The sequence below is a fragment of the Phasianus colchicus genome, chromosome 20, assembly GCF_987193195.1.
Source record: "Phasianus colchicus chromosome 20, bPhaCol1.hap1.1, whole genome shotgun sequence".
In the NCBI taxonomy this organism is placed as follows: domain Eukaryota; kingdom Metazoa; phylum Chordata; class Aves; order Galliformes; family Phasianidae; genus Phasianus; species Phasianus colchicus.
Window position 1 is genome coordinate 5,240,958 of NC_143455.1, and position 17,001 is coordinate 5,257,958.

Below are 17,001 nucleotides of genomic sequence, written 5' to 3' on the forward strand. Positions count from 1 at the left end.
ATTATGTCAGTGTAGTACCGTATCAGTACTGCTGCAAGGAAGGAGATGGGAGGTATAAAAATTAAGGAATACTGGTTTGGTTTTGTGGTTGGTTGTTTTTCCAGTTCTGAGAATATTCTTCCTCCAGTACCTGAAGTCTTCCCCAATTTTAGAGGTTTTTTGTTTAATGATAAATAAATGGATCCCAACACACTCTCACTTTCCCATCCACGCACTCAGTTTGTGTTCATCTTTCATTGTCATGTGTTTCAGATAGCTGATAGCCTCCAAACTGTGCAGTAAGGAAAATGCATAATTGGATCAAATTAAGTGAATGCATGTGTAAAGCAGGGCAGAGGGGAAACATTCAAGACTAACAGGCCCTCTGTGTGGAATCTAAGTGGCAATTTGTTTGGGAAAGAGAGACTCGTGTATAATATTCATGACGTTCTGCTAAATTCCTTCCTTGCAAGACATGCAGTTTCTTGGGTGGCTGGAAGGGTATTGTGCTGTGCTGGTTCTTCCCTATTAAAATGTGCATATTCTGGCACCTGTCTCAGAACTCTTACTGCAGAAGTAGTGTGAGAAAAGCAGTGTTTCTTTAGTGGAGGAGGGGGGAAATCAGAAACAAAGTAGTGATGCCTTCTGATGGTGACTGCCGAACTTTTGACCAGGCTATCTTGAGGAGAACTTTGAAGCCAACTTGCACTATTCTACCTTTGATGAAGAAGGACCACAAAAATAACTTGGAATTCTTCCTAACACAGACTGGAAAGATTCATTTAACTGGGTAAGGAGACTGAGGGAACAGGGGGTGAGTGGGGTATCAGAATTCAAGCCTACTCTTTAGCATATGTGTCCTCACAAGTATTGAAATACTGCTTCAACAAACTTGGAGAAAAAACAGCTTTTACACCTATGCTTTGTTTATTTATATGCTCACTTAAGAAACATTGCCCTGGGTTAGAGACTGTTTGGGCTGGGTGGGTACCTTTCAAAGAGAAGTTCCATTCCAGAGACCTGGAAACCTGGAACTGGCTCTTAGGAATAAACTTTGCATCTCATAAACAGAATTACAAATCTGGCTGCAGTAAATGTTTGTGGAGCTCCTGGAGATGTCTCAGATGAGGAGCCCAAGAATGAGTGCTGTCTGACCTTTAAGTAACACGATCAAACTTTAAATTTTTTTTCCCTTCCAATTGTCTTAATCCTTTTTGTCTTTGTAGAATAAATGTTCTTGGAAATAACTTGTTCCCACCTGCGGAATACCCTGTCCCTGTGGGAACACCCCTTATTTCTCCATATATCAAATGGGACCACAGCCAAGACTGGGATGTTCCAAAAGCTGAAGACTTTCCCTCAGGTTCCAAAGGCTCTGCGTCTGCTTCAGTCTACAACATTGGTATGTTTGTCTGTAGCTGCAGTTCTTGTTTTTCCTGCTTTAATTCTGATAAGAAAAAGGATGGTGGCCTCAAGTTGCACCAGAAGAGGTTCAGGATTGAGTATTAGGAAAAAATTACTGTCAGAAAGAGAGGTAATATATTGGAGCAGGCTGCCCAGAGAGGAGGTGTTGAAATCACAATCAATAGGGGGGTTCAAAAAATGTGGAAATGTGGCACTTACAGACCTCAGTTAGTGGTCGTGGCAGTGGGTTAACAGTTTGATTTTTGAGGTTTTTTCCAACCTTAATGGTTTGATTTTATAAAGCTAGGGGAAGGATACTTCAAGGGTACTTAGCATCCTTGATCTGAAGCATAATGTATTTTTATTTATATAATTTCAAAAAGACTGGATCTACTTCTGAAATGGAATAAATGAATACAAACAGAGAAGGAAACTGTCCTATTTTGGACTGACAGCAGTTTTAAGAGCTTAATGTTTTCAAACAGGATTGTTTGGGAAACAAACTCCCTTACAGAAGTTGAGGGTGAATGATCTCCTTGTTTGCAAGATTTTTTTTCTGTTTTTACACTGATGTTTTTTCTTTCTCAGATGTGAGTCCTGACTCTCCTGACCATTACTTGGTTGGTCATTGCATTGATGGCAGAGTCCTGTACCCAGCAACTGGGTATTTAGTGCTGGCTTGGCGAACTCTGGCAAGATCTCTTGGCATGGTCATGGAGCAAACAGCTGTTATGTTTGAAGAAGTTACAATCCATCAGGCAACTATCCTTCCCAAAAAGGGTAAGTGAGAGATGCAGATACAACTGTAAAACTGTAATGAAAGGAATGGAAAGAAGGAAGTGCAAAAATGCAAAGAGAAAGTGAAGAGGAACATGGGGGAAGGAGTAAAAGGAAGAGTGCAACATGACTCTATGAATTCACTTCTTTGTTTCGTCAAATAGCACATCTTATGGCCATCTCTGTTCCTTGTTGTCTGGAATGAGTCTGGAAATGGTGCTGGAGGATGGAGGAAATGAATGACCTCACAGTACTATCTTCCCCAATGTTTCTTGCAGGATCAACACAGCTGGAAGTACGAATCATGCCTGCTTCTCACAGCTTTGAAGTGTCAGGGAACGGGAATTTGGCTGTGAGTGGTAAGTGAAAGAAGTGTGTGTTCATGCTCTGGACTGCTCAAATTCATTATGTATGGACACTGATTCTTATTCTTGCCACTGTGCCCATCAGGGAAGATCTCCCTCCTAGAAAATGATGCTCTGAAGAACTTTCATAACCAGCTGGCTGACTTTCAGAGTCAAGTAAACGTGACTGAGAAGTCTGGCCTCTTGATGGAAGATGTTTACCAAGAGCTGCATCTTCGTGGATATAACTATGGACCAACCTTTCAGGGCGTTCTGGAATGCAACAGTGAAGGTGAAATTACTTTCTGTAGAAGAAAGATTGAACAGGATTACTGTGTAGTGAGGAACATTTGGTCTTTTTTGATTCAGTTTGTATTAATCATCCACCTAACTATGCTTCATGGGGTAACTATATTTTTAATGTGATAATGGAGAACAGTTAAGTGTTTGACAGGGCTTTAGGAAAGCTGTTATTTCCAATGTAGAACTGATTTTTGGAGTTTACAGGGGAAGCTGGGTGCACGCAGCAGACTGTAGTTAAGCAGTAGCTTCCCTCATCTATTGAATGATGAAATCACAGGCTTCCCCTTCTTCTACTGCAGGAAGTGCAGGGAAAATTCTGTGGAATGGAAACTGGGTAACCTTCCTTGACACCCTGCTACACTTGATAGTCTTAGCAGAGACTGGGCGCAGTCTACGCTTGCCCACCAGGATTCGCTCAGTGTACATTGACCCTGTGCTTCATCAGGAGCAGGTGTTCCAGTACCAGGACAACATAGAAGGTAATGTCTTCCATGCTTGGGCTTTTACCCATTGCTTCAATGGTGTGTGTGAATGTATGACTTCCTAATAACTAGGATGGACTGTAGGTGCCCCTCTTCTTCTCCAACCTTTTCTACCGTTCCCTCTGTAACTGATGTAGCACCTGCTGTTTATATGATCACCTAGAATAAAGTCCCTAGAATGTTTGATGCAAACTTATGTTTATTTCCTGTCTTTCAGCTTTTGATGTTGTTGTTGACCGCTGTCTTGATAGCCTCAAAGCAGGAGGTGTTCAGATCAATGGACTTCATGCCTCTGTGGCACCACGGCGACAACAGGAGCGGATCTCTCCCACTCTGGAAAAATTCTCCTTTGTTCCCTATATTGAGAGTGACTGTTTGTCTTCCAGTACCCAGCTTCATGCCTACCTGGAGCACTGCAAAGGTAGGGTGGGGTTTGTTTTCACACTAAGAGAATCTTCCAGCCTGCCAGATATGAGAGAATCTGTTTGTACCACTTCAATACTTAGACCATTTAAGAAATAGTGTTGGTTTCTGTACAAGGCTTCATGAAGAGTCCCACGTCTGCATGCTTGCTAGAAACTTAAAAGTTGCTTCTGCCTCAGGTAGCTCTAGAATGTGAGTAGGAGTAAAGCTGATGCACATGAGCGTCCACCCTTCTGTATCAGACAGTGTGTCAGATGGCAGAACCCTCCCTATAAACAGGAAGGCAGAAATCAGCTCCTTTATGGAGAAATCCAGTCTTACTTCATGTGCTGTGAAGAAAGGCTATTTCCTCAAGTTCTTGGCTTTCTTTTGTGTTTTTGTTTTTCCTACTAATTGCACAGATGGGTCAGCTGACATGTCTCTTCCCATTTAGTTGTAAGCACAAGAGTATATCCAAGGAGGAAAAGTGTTTTGGTGAGACATGCTAATCTGTTGTGAAACCAGTAGCATAGAACAGTGCTCTTTGGATGGGGAAACAGCTGCTGTTCCCTGCTCATCACCTTCTGAAGTGTATCTTTGTCAAAGTATCTTTGTTGCTGATCTCATTCAAGATGAGCTGTTTTTATTTGTTTATAAAGCAAGAAGTTATCTTCTGACTTCAGCATCTGTGGAAAGTCAGCATTTTCTTCCACAACTGCCTGAAGCTCTCAACCATCAGAGACTTTCTGTTAGATGCCTTCTTTTAGTTGGAGCCTTTCCTTGAGTAGTTTTGGTAGTTCAGATTGCCTTGGCATTAGCCTGTTTGTCTGGGGGCTGCAGCTGCTGTGTGAGCTGTGATTATGAGAAGGTGCAGAAGCATGCGCTGTGTCTTTGTGACAAGGCTGGTGATACAAGGTGCTGTGCCTTGTGCTGCTTATCAGCTGAGCAAAAGCAGGGGGAGACAACTCTCCTTGGGAAGAGGAAAATAATTATCTGAAAATGTGACTCCTCCTTCATTATTTTCTTCTATTCTGCAGGCCTGATCCAGAAATTACAAGCTAAGATGGCACTGCACGGTGTCAAACTAGTTATCCATGGCCTAGAAACCAAAGGGGCTGCTGCAGGGTCCCCACCCACACAGAAGGGCCTTCAGCATATCCTTACTGAAATCTGCCGTCTGGAACTGAATGGAAACCTACATTCTGAGCTGGAACAGATTGTGACTCAGGAGAAGATGCACCTCCAGGATGATCCCCTTCTCAATGGCTTGCTGGATTCTTCAGAGTTGAAGACTTGCCTAGATGTGGCAAAGGAGAACACAACCAGTCACAGGATGAAGATAGTGGAGGTTAGCTGAGAGCCTGGGATGGGAACACAGCTGAAGTTTTCAGGCCTCCCAGTAACCTAATATTACTTCTGTTGTTCCAATTGTAATTCTGAATACTGTTCGTTTTTAATCTCGATTTCCTCTCTCCCTGTCCTTTGTCTTCTCACAGGCTCTGGCAGGAAGTGGACATCTGTTCTCTCGTGTCCAAAGTATTCTGAATACTCAGCCCCTGTTGCAGCTGGACTACATTGCCACTGACTGCACCCCTGAAGCTCTTTCAGCTAATGAAGCAGAGCTACACGATGCTGGAATCTCCTTTAGCCAGTGGGATCCCTCTAGCCTTCCCTCTGGAAATCTGACCAATGCTGACCTGGCAGTGTGCAACTGTTCAACAAGTGTTCTAGGGAACACAGCTGAAATCATCTCTAACTTAGCAGCTGCAGTGAAAGAAGGAGGGTTTGTTTTGCTGCACACCCTTCTTAAAGAGGAAACTCTTGGAGAAATTGTCAGCTTTCTTACAAGTCCAGACCTACAGCAGAAGCACAGCTTCCTATCTCAGGTAAGTGACCTGGAAGCTCAAATACTTTCTCAGTGGTTAGTCTGGAGTCTACTGCTTGCATGCTTTATTGTGATAAATGTTAAGATGTTGCTTTACTTTGAGGCTCTCTGTAGGAATACATAAAGGGAATACGTTCAAATCCTTTGTGGGGTTTGACAGAATGGTTACTATTCTGTTTTTTTGAATATCTGCTTGTTTGTAAGACTAGTATCCTAACCAGGGCTTTGGGGTGCTAGTACTACTGCATTCTGAGGATATTTCAGGAAGGAAGGAGTAGTTTAGACACAAGGTAAAATAGTCTAATGCAAATCAAATACATACTTGTGCTGAGGCAGAACAAAACTGATGCCAGGATGTCAGCAAATGGAAGGAAGTGTTGGATGGCCTGTTATTTATGGTGAATTAGTTCTTGGGGAGACTCAGCATGGAGTACAGGTGGTGGCTTGTAGTTTTAATTGATTTTGTTTTTTATTTTTCTGTTAATTCTGGTTGTACTTGATCTGACAGGCACAGTGGGAGGAGTTATTCAGCAAGGCCTCATTGAATCTGGTTGCAATGAAGAGATCTTTCTTTGGCTCAGTTATTTTCCTGTGTCGACGGCAATCCCCTGCCAAAACACCCATTTTTCTGCCAGTAGATGACACTCATTATAAGTGGGTTGACTCCTTAAAGGTGAGAATTCCTGTGTCTGGGATATTTGGCTTTCCAAACCTTTACACTTTCTTAATGAGATTTAATTTAGCAGTGTCACGAGGGGAGAGAGGGAGGTGGTGGGAGGGAAGGAGGAAAAAGTTTGTGTCTGTTCAGTTGTTTTTGCTTGAAATACAACTTATTCATCTCTGTCTTAAGAATACAAGGGATGGTTTCCTTTTGTGGTTCCATGTAAAACAATCTGGAATTTGTCCTGTAGGAGATCTTGGCCGACTCATCAGAGCAGCCTGTGTGGTTGACTGCCACCAATTGTGGGAACTCTGGAATTTTGGGTATGGTGAACTGCCTCCGCCTGGAAGCAGAAGGCCACAGAATCAGGTATGAAATTATGCCCACAAGTCACACTTGGAGACAAGATGTTTTTGTTAGGTTCTTTTCAGGCTTGCAACAAAACAAACCAAAATGTCAACTCTTGGCCTCTAGGTGTGTGTTTGTTTCCAACTTGAGCCCTTCATCAGCTGTCCCATCCACTAGTCTTTCTTCCCTGGAGATGCAGAAGATGATTCAGAGAGATCTGGTGATGAATGTGTATCGTGATGGAAAGTGGGGTTCCTTCAGGCATCTCCCATTGCCACAAGGTACCTTCTTTGAGGATCACTTGCAGGGCCTAGAGGAACAGACTTCAGATATATGAGTAGCTATTGTTTCACGTTTTTAAACTATTAATAATAAAAGGATAACTTGAAATTCTTCTGTTCCAACTCAGACTGAACAATAACATGCTCTGGTACCAGGAGGAGGGAGAAAGTACTTAGGATATGGGTAGAATTGCAGGGTAAGAATGGGATTTGTGGAGAGCAAATAGAGGAGAGGGTAGGAGTTGTTATGGAAGGAGTTATTATGGAAGGAGTTAGTTAATTCTGGAAAGGGTATGCCTGTGTCAATATATGTAAAGTTCCTCTGTTCTTCCTTCTGCAGCTCAGCCTCAGGAGCTGACAGAATATGCTTATATAAACGTGTTGACTCGTGGAGATCTCTCTTCCCTTCGTTGGATCGTTTCCCCCCTCCGACATTTCCAAACAACAAATCCAAATGTTCAGCTCTGCAAAGTCTACTATGCATCTCTCAATTTCCGGGACATTATGCTGGCAACAGGAAAGCTTTCTCCAGATGCTATCCCTGGTGGGTTAAAATTACACTGGAAGAATTCATTCATGTAACTTCAGTAATTCTGATTATGCACTGGCTAAATTATACATCAGGTTTTATTTAGCAAGAAAGTACACTTTAGGAGAGGAAATATATAACCTTTACTTCAGGACCATACACAAGGACTTGCAAGTGCTACTTCAGTTATGGCCCCACTTCTCACATGGCAAAGTCACTGAACATTTGCTGGGAGGAAACATTATTAACCCCATTGCACAGATACCAAGTGTGAGGTGAAACATCTTGATGGAAATTGTGGTGATGGGCAAGAAACGTGCTAAGCTGAAGAAGTTGGCAGCTGCAGGGCATACTTTGCTTTTAGGGAAAGAAAGTGCAAGGTGTAAGATCTCCTATCTACAGACTGGAGACTGATCTTGTGAGGATTGGTGTATTGTCTGTAAAATGGTTCTAATGCTCTATTTAAACAAACAAAAAAGTAGAACTTATATGAGTTATTTGATTAAGACTGGATTTCCCTTCATGTCTGAGGTCAGGCTGTACTTAAAACAGGTGTTCACAGAAACAAAGGTTTTGCTGTGAAGCTATTTTCTGTGTTTGTCCTTTCTAGTTAATGCTTATTTATTTCCAAAGAGCAACAAAGATGCTGGAGCAGGGTATTTCAATTAGATTTCTCAGATGAAAGCTGGAAACTAAAGCAGTATTGTAAAGGGTAGAGAGTAAGAGATTTAGTCCTCTTTTGCTGTTGTCTTTAATGAGAAGTTCACTGTGGTAACTAATGATCTTTGTACATAATAGATAAATCCTAGCTCTTTCTGTCTCTAGGGTTCTAGATTTCAAGGGCTGTTATTTTAGGAAATTCTCGACCAAAGGATCTTAGAAAAGAAGTTTTCCTTTATAAAAGACCTTTACCTTCTTGCAGGTAACTGGACATTGCAGCAGTGCATGCTGGGCATGGAGTTCTCAGGACGGGACCTGGCTGGAAGGAGAGTGATGGGATTGCTGCCAGCAAAAGGGCTGGCTACAGTGGTGGACTGTGACAAGAGGTTTCTATGGGAAGTGCCTGAAAACTGGTAGGTTAGCTTCAATTTTCTGTTTTATGTATGTGGATAAGATTTGCCTTGCTGCTTGAGGCTGATGACAACCCTGGTCTGACACGAAGACTTCACAATGGGTAGATCTCACTCTGGGAAATTATGTGAGTCTCATGAGCAGCTGTGAGATTTGGCTCAATGAATTGATTGACTGCAGCGCTGTTTTTTGTTTTGTGCAATGATTTGCACTGTTTCTTCCATGTATTTCTTGTGCTTTTGGCTATTCTGTATAAGCAAAGGTTTTTGGTGTTGGATATGTTACTGATCAGTTAGTAAAATATTCCTGCAGAAGAAAAAGCTCTTAGCACTTGTTTGGCCACTGTGGCAGTCAGCTCTATGACTGAGAACCATTTGTACTTTTTGGTCCATCTTGGCAGATTAAACCTTCATATTTCTGAAAAGCAAACTTCATCAAGGGAATCTGTTAGGTTTTCCAAGGCTGAAGATATCTTCTCCCTTTCGCTTTGTTTCTTAGGACTCTGGAAGAAGCAGCTTCAGTGCCTGTGGTTTATGCCACTGCTTATTATGCTTTGGTGGTTCGAGGTGGTATGAAGAAGGGGGAGAGTGTCCTCATTCACTCTGGCTCAGGAGGTGTGGGCCAAGCAGCCATTGCCATTGCCCTGAGCATGGGCTGCCGTGTTTTTGCTACTGTAGGTGAGTACTGAGGATCTAGTCTGCAATTGTAAGACTTGATCTGTTCCTCTATCCTGTACACGTGCACTTTTGTCCTAAGGTTTGACACATTGAGAGCTTGAAACCTTTGAAACAAGTGGTTGCTCAGACTGCACAGCTTTCCCTCTTGTTTTTATCACTGAAGAATTAACATGAGAGTACTGCCATTGTTCAGTTGTCATCTTATGTCTTCCTCTTCCAGGCTCTGCTGAGAAACGTGAGTATCTCCAAGCAAGGTTCCCACAGCTGGATGCTAACAGCTTTGCCAGCTCCAGAAATACTACCTTTGAGCAACATATACTGCGAGTTACCAATGGGAAAGGTTAGTTTGAGGAATATTTTGCCTTCTTACTCAGCTACGTCATGTTATGCAGTTGCAATGCCTGACGACAAAATGGGTTGATAGAAAATGGGAAGGCTCTCAAAAGAGTGAGGTTCTTAAATAGTTTCTTCTCCTTTCACTACAGGTGTCAACCTTGTGTTAAATTCCTTGGCAGAAGAGAAGCTCCAAGCCAGTTTGCGTTGTCTTGCTCAACATGGGCGCTTCTTGGAAATAGGCAAATTTGATCTATCAAACAACAGTCAGCTTGGTAAGATGGGGCTTCAGGAAATAAGTCTGCTTATGTTTAAGCAAGCAGGAAAGCATGACCTATCATAAAACAGACTAATCTTCAAATTGAGAAAAACTTAGAGCTGGAACATTTGTTTTGTAAAAGCTTTGTGTTAAATGCATCAGTGCAAAAATTTGTTTCACTTTTATCACTGACAATTTGTGGAATGATTGTATGTACCAAATGTTGACAGTCTCCCTTTTTATTGTAACTAAATTTAAAAAAAAAAAAAAAAGTCCAGCATCAGTGAAAGCTTCCTGTGAAGAAGAGTTTGTGTAGAGGGACAGGATGTACGTGGGATTCTGGCTCCTCTGTCACCTCTGACTCAGCTGTCACTGTATTACAAAACATCCTTTTTAATATTAAAATGACCATGTCATAGGCTTGTCCTGTTGACAAAGTTCTTGTAGGTGGAGTTTCTGTTAAATTAGTCTACTAGTAAGAGAACAGCCTAACTAATACAGACTTTAGAGATATATATGCAAGAATGAGTTTTCTAGAAGGAATAACTGCTTTCTGCTCAGTTTTATACTGTTGACTTGCACAGAAAATGTTTCTAAAAAAAATGGATTCTGTCTTGAGGTGGCAGCAGCACCAGGTGGTAATGATGTTGCTTTTTCCAGGAATGGCTCTTTTCCTCAAGAATGTGGCATTTCATGGAATCCTGCTGGATTCAATCTTTGAGGAAGGAAACCAAGAGTGGGAGGTGGTATCAGAGTTGTTGACAAAAGGCATAAAAGATGGTGTGGTAAAGCCCCTGAGAACCACAGTCTTTGGTAAAGAAGAGGTAGAAGCTGCCTTCAGGTTCATGGCGCAAGGAAAACATATTGGCAAAGTTATGATCAAGGTAACAAGATAAGGGTGTTGATTCCCTGATGCCTGTCATCCTCTGTATTGGCTATTTTGATCCAGTTAAACTTGAAGTTGTGTAACAGCATGGGGTTACAGCTTTTGCTGCTGACACTGTGGTATGTATAGCACTGTCAGGTCTGTCACTCTGAATCCACAAGTTTGATCCCCTGTTGACTGGAGGAACATAGCTGCATGTGGGAAGACAGAGAATGTGTTTGTGCATCCAATTTTAATGTGCTTTTTGGTGTTGTTTTTTGTTTCTTTGCTTTCTTCTGGAAGATCCAAGAAGAGGAGAAGCAATATCCTTTAAGGTCTGAACCAGTAAAGCTTTCTGCCATCTCCCGAACTTCCTGCCCACCTACCAAGTCTTACATCATCACAGGGGGCCTAGGAGGATTTGGGCTTGAGTTGGCACAGTGGCTAATTGAGAGAGGAGCACAGAAGCTTATACTAACATCTCGTTCTGGCATACGAACTGGTAAGCAAAAACCTCAGTTGACCTCAGTTTGTTTCTCTCAATTTTTAAGTGTTTTATCAGTGTCTTCATAATTCTTTTCCCTCTCTCACATGTATGTTCACTCACTTCAAACAATTTGTGATTCGTTTTATTCTAAGGGATGGAGTATCTTTGAAGTCTGCCTCTTTTTTCCACCTACTTCTTCCTTTTTTTTTTTTTTAATGCAACCTAAGTCTATCAAACCATGTTTGCCTTTTTCTCCCTTGCCTAGGATATTTTTCTGCAGTCTTAATTTTTAGTTTTATTCCCTCTGTGAAGTCTGTATCCAGCTACACCACTGCTGTGTTCAGTAGCAGTGACTTGCTAAAGCTGCTCTTTCCCTTAAATTGAGTGTGGTTGCTCACTTTTTACACGAGGTATCTGAAGGACCAAAAGCTATACCCTGCTATCTAATAACACCAGGAACTTTTTTACTCAGTTTTGAGTATTGCAATCTGAGCACTGAGATTTCTTAGCAATAGTAGTCTTCAGTGCTCCCTCAGTGAAATTCAGCCATAACAAAACTTCTGTCTTTACAAATTTCTTTGTTCTTTTAGCAAGTTCACAATTTTACAACTTCTGCAAACGTAGTTCGAATCCTTTTATATCTTTCAGGTTCTGGTTGTCCTACTGTTGCCTGCTGTCTTGCTCTAATCTTGCCACTTTTTCCTGTCTTGGTATATAAATTCTTAAGTTCACTCGTGTTCTCCCACCCTGTTCTCCTCAATCTCTTGTCCTCTTTGTGATCTGTTTAGGATACTCTGAGACTTGAGTGGTTATGTCACCATTCAGATTTTGTCCAGTGTTCCTCTTGTAGCTGAACTGGGGATTGTTTAGCTATTCAGATCCTGTCTGGTCTTCCTGACTCCTGTAGGAAGCAGATCAATAAAAGCCAGATGGTTTGAATGCTTCATCCCACGTGTTTGTTTGTTCAGGCTACCAGGCTAAATGTGTCAGAGAATGGAAGGCTCTGGGAATTCAAGTGTTGGTTTCTACCAGTGATGTTGGAACTCTAGAAGGAACACAGCTTTTGATAGAAGAAGCTTTGAAGCTCGGACCAGTTGGGGGCATCTTTAATTTGGCTGTGGTAAGTGCCAATAAGGCTTACAGACTTGCAAGAGACAGCAGACGTTAAAGTGGCTTTTACCACTTTTGTACAGTTTTAAGTTCTGTCTCTGTTTCAAAGGGTGTTTTGCTTTTGGGTCTGGCCCCTTAACCTGGGAAGCAAGATTATGTGAGCAGCCAGCTCAGTTTTGGGTTAAAGTGAATGTTACCCATTACCTCTGGGGACAAGAGTAATCCTATATAAATTTTACCAGTTGAAGACTGCAGTGTCAGCGCTGAAAAGAGCAGATTTACCAATAGATACGTTGGCCTTCTTATATTTCATGACATCCAGGATATATCTGTGCTGTAAAACTAGAAAAATGCATTGTGTAGTGATATCCTCTTGTATCTGTGATAAATTTAAACAGAAACTGAGATGCTGATACCATTTATTTGTTTTAAACCCATCTAATAGGTCCTTAAAGATGCCATGATTGAAAATCAGACCCCAGAATTATTCTGGGAGGTCAACAAGCCCAAGTATTCAGGCACCCTTCATTTGGACTGGTAGGTATCTGTAGAAGGGACAAATATGAGCTGTGTTTATGGTCACTGAGTTGACCAGATTTGGATATTTTAGTATTAATGGCTTTCCACAGCAACATGTGGTTCCCAGTTTTTCTGATGGGCTTCTCTGTCACTTCTTCTGTTCCAAGGGTGACTCGTAAGAAGTGCCCAGACCTGGACTATTTTGTTGTATTCTCCTCTGTAAGCTGTGGAAGAGGAAATGCTGGGCAAAGTAATTATGGCTTTGCTAATTCTGCCATGGAGCGTATCTGCGAGCAGCGGCATCACGATGGACTCCCAGGTAAGATGACTTCATTCACTGCACAGGAAAATCTTATCCTACCAGACATTCAGAGGAGAACCAGCTCACCAGGAATCTGTGTCTCGAGTGATGAAAACTGTTTCCTGTTGCAGCTGTTAACCTGAATCATTCAGATGTGAAGGAAAACTGATTATTTAAGTAGTATAAGAGGAATGTAGACTTTTGCTTAGCTGTTTTTAGCTCCCTTTTGTTGCTGCTGTGTGCTTAAATTAGTTGCCTAGTGTGTTCTTCCTTGTGATTTCTCCTCCAGGCCTGGCAGTCCAGTGGGGAGCCATTGGTGATGTGGGCATCCTGAAGGCAATGGGAAACAGAGAGGTTGTGATTGGGGGAACTGTTCTCCAACAAATCAGCTCTTGCCTGGAGGTGCTTGATATGTTCCTGAATCAACCTCATCCTGTCATGTCCAGTTTTGTCCTAGCAGAGAAGGTCTCTGTGAAAAGTGAAGGAGGAAGTCAACGGGATCTTGTAGAAGCTGTTGCTCATATCCTTGGTAAATGCAAAGTCTAGCAATTGCATTGTTGGTGCTGATTTTTAGAAGGGGTCTTGCTCCAGTATGGTCGAGGGGAATAGTGTTTTCAACCTCCACTGGGTAGAAAGTGAGGACTGATGTACCTCAGCCTCTGCTTGTTTCTGGAAGCATCCTTTGCCTTAGCAGTCATGGAGATCCTGCTGGTAGGATTATTTCCGTAGCAGTTTGCATGAGAACCTGAGAACTGTGTGGTAGGGTGTGACTGGAGGTTTGTCTGTTCCAGTATTTTGTGTCCAGTAGTGACCAAAAGTTTGTCTTCCTCACTATGCTGTGCTGCCAGGTCCTCTCTGGGTAGCTTGGGAAGAGGTCTGGGAAGGGAACCTGCTTCAGCCTGCAAGGGTAAACCTTGTTAAGTCTATGGCTGTGCCTCCAGTTACAGCCTCTTTAGGTGAAACTTCTCTAGTTGGATGTTTTGAACTTCTAGAGTTGAAGTGCCAGTGTTCACAGCTACGTAGCTGTGACTTATATTGCTATCATAAAGCTGTGCACACTTAACATACAGTCCAAATACTAAATCAGATGTGGATTGTAGAAGAGGTGATTTTTGAAAGCATTAGATGATCTTGAATAGCAAATTCTGCTCTGTAGCTGTGCTTTATTCATGTTTAAGGAAAAAGTGAAAAGCTGAGAAGATTGCTATAGAGAGATCTAGAGCTGAAAAGTCTTGTGTGCTGTTTCTTTCCTCAGGTGTTCGTGATGTGAGCAGTCTGAATGCTGAGAGCTCCTTAGCAGATTTGGGCCTGGATTCCCTGATGGGTGTGGAGGTGCGTCAGACACTGGAGAGAGACTATGACATTGTTATGACCATGAGAGAAATCCGACTGCTTACAATCAACAAACTGCGTGAACTGTCCTCCAAGTCTGGGACAGCAGAAGGTACAGTGTCTGGATTAGGGCTGCTACCAGTCAGCTGAGTCCAAACAACTGAGTTCTGAACCCGTTGCTTTCATCTCTGATGACGTAAGCCTTGATCAAATTGTGAAATAATATCTGATTATAGCTGAAAGGCTTCTTTATATGACAAACATTCTGCTAAAATATGGTGACATTAAGTTAGTCAGTTCCATCAGTTTCAGGGAAGGAATATAAGAAAGGCTTTGAAAGCTGTTGTGCTGCCTGGATAGCATCTGTTTGCATGAGTGTTCTTACATAGCTGTGTGCAGGATGTGATTGGAAACCTACTTGTCTGTAGAGTAATGGCCATAATGTCATGTTTACTGCAAGCCAAAAGCATGGACAGTTGCCACAGAGCAACTGACAGTGCCTTGATTTAGTGAGCCAGTGGGCTAATACAGAGCAGCCCTTAGCACCTCTTTTAGGGCTATGGCAACATGACCAAGTCTCTGATCCTGTATAACTAACTGTGTCTGCTGTGCTTTTCTTCAAAGAGCTGAAGCCATCCCAAGTGTTGAAGATGGGCCCAGGTGAGCCTCCAAAACTGGATTTGAACAACTTGCTGGTGAATCCAGAAGGGCCAACGATTACCCGTCTCAATGAAGTTCAGAGCACAGAACGTCCTCTTTTCCTTATTCACCCCATTGAGGGATCCATTGCAGTCTTCTACACTCTTGCCTCCAAACTTCATATGCCCTGCTATGGACTCCAGTGCACAAAAGGTATCTCAGTTCTTCAGCATCTTGAATTTGTATATCTAACAGTCTGAACTTCAGTTCCTTTATAGGGGGCGTTCTGTTTCTATACCCTTAAATGCAGAGGATCAAGCATCAGTACTTACAATCCATACAGTGTTGTGGCAAACAACCCCAAGTAATGAGAGATGTTAGGTTAGACTGAAGAGCTTATGTATGGGGAAAATGGAACAATTAGATTGAGTAACTTGAGCAGGTAAGCATTTGGGAGAGAAACATTGCATGGCCTTCCTCCTTTCTTTGAAAACTAGAAGCAGAGCAGTTACTTGTCTAAAATAAAAGTTGTTCATAATAATTTAGAAGCTTACTTCTAAAATAATGTGGATGTTTCTGATAAAGTTGTTCTGAGCTCTTGAGAATGCAGTTGTTGCTGCTGGTGTCTGTTTCATCTGACTAATTTGCTTTCATTCTAGCTGCTCCCTTGGACAGCATACAGAGCCTGGCATCCTATTATATTGACTGTATGAAGCAGATACAGCCTGAAGGACCTTATCGCATTGCTGGATACTCTTTTGGTGCCTGCGTAGCCTTTGAAATGTGCTCCCAGCTGCAAGCACAACAAAATGCTTCCCATGCACTCAACAGTTTATTCCTCTTTGATGGGTCTCATTCCTTTGTGGCAGCGTACACTCAGGTAAAAAATACAACCCTCCATCTGGAGACTATTCTGTGTCATCAGGGAGGATGGGATGTTACCATGAGCTTATTATTCTGGATACAAACCATCTAAAAAGCTAAGACTTTTCTTGCCAGGGAGCTGGGACAGAGCTGTAGATAGTGGGCACTTAAGGATAGCTTGAGGGTTGGAAGCATGTTGGGGGTGTTGTTTGTTAACTGGCTAGGGCTGGCCAACACATTCTGCTCTTGCAATTGTAAATAATAATATCAATGTCTTCTGGAAGACCTTTTGAGCCTGCGAGACAAGATCCTAAAGTCATGTGCTGGAAAACCCTCCTTTAGGTGTTTCCTTTCCATTTTCATTATGCTTCCCAGGGGATTCTGGGCTTTGGGCAGTTGCTACTTGTTAGATGTGCTTTCTAATCTGTCCTCAAGGTATCTTATCCAAGGTTTAGTTTCTACTTTTATTTATTTTCTTCCCCTCCCACTTTCCCCTCTTCTTTTCCGGTTCAAAGTCCTTTATTCTGGAACTGGTTTTTATCTAACACTCAAGCTCAGGTGTATCCCTCTCACAATAGTGTTTTACTTTTCTCTTTTTCAGAGCTACAGAGCAAAGCTGACCCAAGGAAATGAGGCTGCGTTGGAGACAGAAGCACTGTGTGCCTTTGTTCAGCAGTTTACAGGCATTGAATACAATAAGGTAATGTTTCTTTCTTATATTGCACAGGAAGGGTGTGGCTGTGGGTCGCTGTTTTTATGTGTTTAATGTAGATTAATGCCCAGATATTAAGACTAACGGGGTATTTTTTTTCAATATTTCCAGTTGTTGGAGATCCTTCTACCCTTGGAAGATCTGGAGGCTCGTGTCAATGCTGCTGCAGACCTTATAACTCAGATTCATAAAAACATCAATCGTGAAGCACTCAGCTTTGCTGCTGCTTCCTTCTACCACAAGCTGAAGGCTGCTGACAAGTATATACCAGAGTCCAAGTATCATGGGAACGTGACACTGATGCGGGCAAAGACTCACAATGAGTATGAAGAAGGTCTGGGTGGCGACTACAGACTCTCAGAGGTCAGTGTGAGATCTGCTGGTGACTGATGAGGGTCCCCTGATAGGTGAGGGAATAAAAGAAAAGCATGGGAACC

At 42.3% G+C, this 17,001-nt stretch overlaps 1 protein-coding gene across 1 annotated transcript in view; it reads left to right on the forward strand.

Moving 5' to 3' along the window:
* The window catches only part of FASN (fatty acid synthase), a 36,422-nt gene that overhangs the window by 15,064 nt on the left and 4,357 nt on the right, over nucleotides 1-17,001 (forward strand). Inside the window, exons 15-42 of the mRNA XM_031599019.2 lie at nucleotides 654-769; nucleotides 1,206-1,381; nucleotides 1,972-2,163; nucleotides 2,439-2,519; nucleotides 2,611-2,796; nucleotides 3,107-3,286; nucleotides 3,507-3,710; nucleotides 4,729-5,039; nucleotides 5,188-5,577; nucleotides 6,085-6,249; nucleotides 6,488-6,606; nucleotides 6,712-6,866; nucleotides 7,207-7,410; nucleotides 8,318-8,468; nucleotides 8,965-9,143; nucleotides 9,364-9,483; nucleotides 9,629-9,751; nucleotides 10,396-10,619; nucleotides 10,904-11,102; nucleotides 12,056-12,207; nucleotides 12,643-12,734; nucleotides 12,884-13,035; nucleotides 13,307-13,546; nucleotides 14,273-14,461; nucleotides 14,974-15,201; nucleotides 15,648-15,868; nucleotides 16,454-16,552; nucleotides 16,676-16,927. Of these exons, the coding sequence (XP_031454879.2) occupies nucleotides 654-769; nucleotides 1,206-1,381; nucleotides 1,972-2,163; nucleotides 2,439-2,519; nucleotides 2,611-2,796; nucleotides 3,107-3,286; nucleotides 3,507-3,710; nucleotides 4,729-5,039; nucleotides 5,188-5,577; nucleotides 6,085-6,249; nucleotides 6,488-6,606; nucleotides 6,712-6,866; nucleotides 7,207-7,410; nucleotides 8,318-8,468; nucleotides 8,965-9,143; nucleotides 9,364-9,483; nucleotides 9,629-9,751; nucleotides 10,396-10,619; nucleotides 10,904-11,102; nucleotides 12,056-12,207; nucleotides 12,643-12,734; nucleotides 12,884-13,035; nucleotides 13,307-13,546; nucleotides 14,273-14,461; nucleotides 14,974-15,201; nucleotides 15,648-15,868; nucleotides 16,454-16,552; nucleotides 16,676-16,927 (5,100 nt within the window). The remainder of the gene's footprint in view (nucleotides 1-653; nucleotides 770-1,205; nucleotides 1,382-1,971; nucleotides 2,164-2,438; nucleotides 2,520-2,610; nucleotides 2,797-3,106; nucleotides 3,287-3,506; nucleotides 3,711-4,728; nucleotides 5,040-5,187; nucleotides 5,578-6,084; nucleotides 6,250-6,487; nucleotides 6,607-6,711; nucleotides 6,867-7,206; nucleotides 7,411-8,317; nucleotides 8,469-8,964; nucleotides 9,144-9,363; nucleotides 9,484-9,628; nucleotides 9,752-10,395; nucleotides 10,620-10,903; nucleotides 11,103-12,055; nucleotides 12,208-12,642; nucleotides 12,735-12,883; nucleotides 13,036-13,306; nucleotides 13,547-14,272; nucleotides 14,462-14,973; nucleotides 15,202-15,647; nucleotides 15,869-16,453; nucleotides 16,553-16,675; nucleotides 16,928-17,001) is intronic.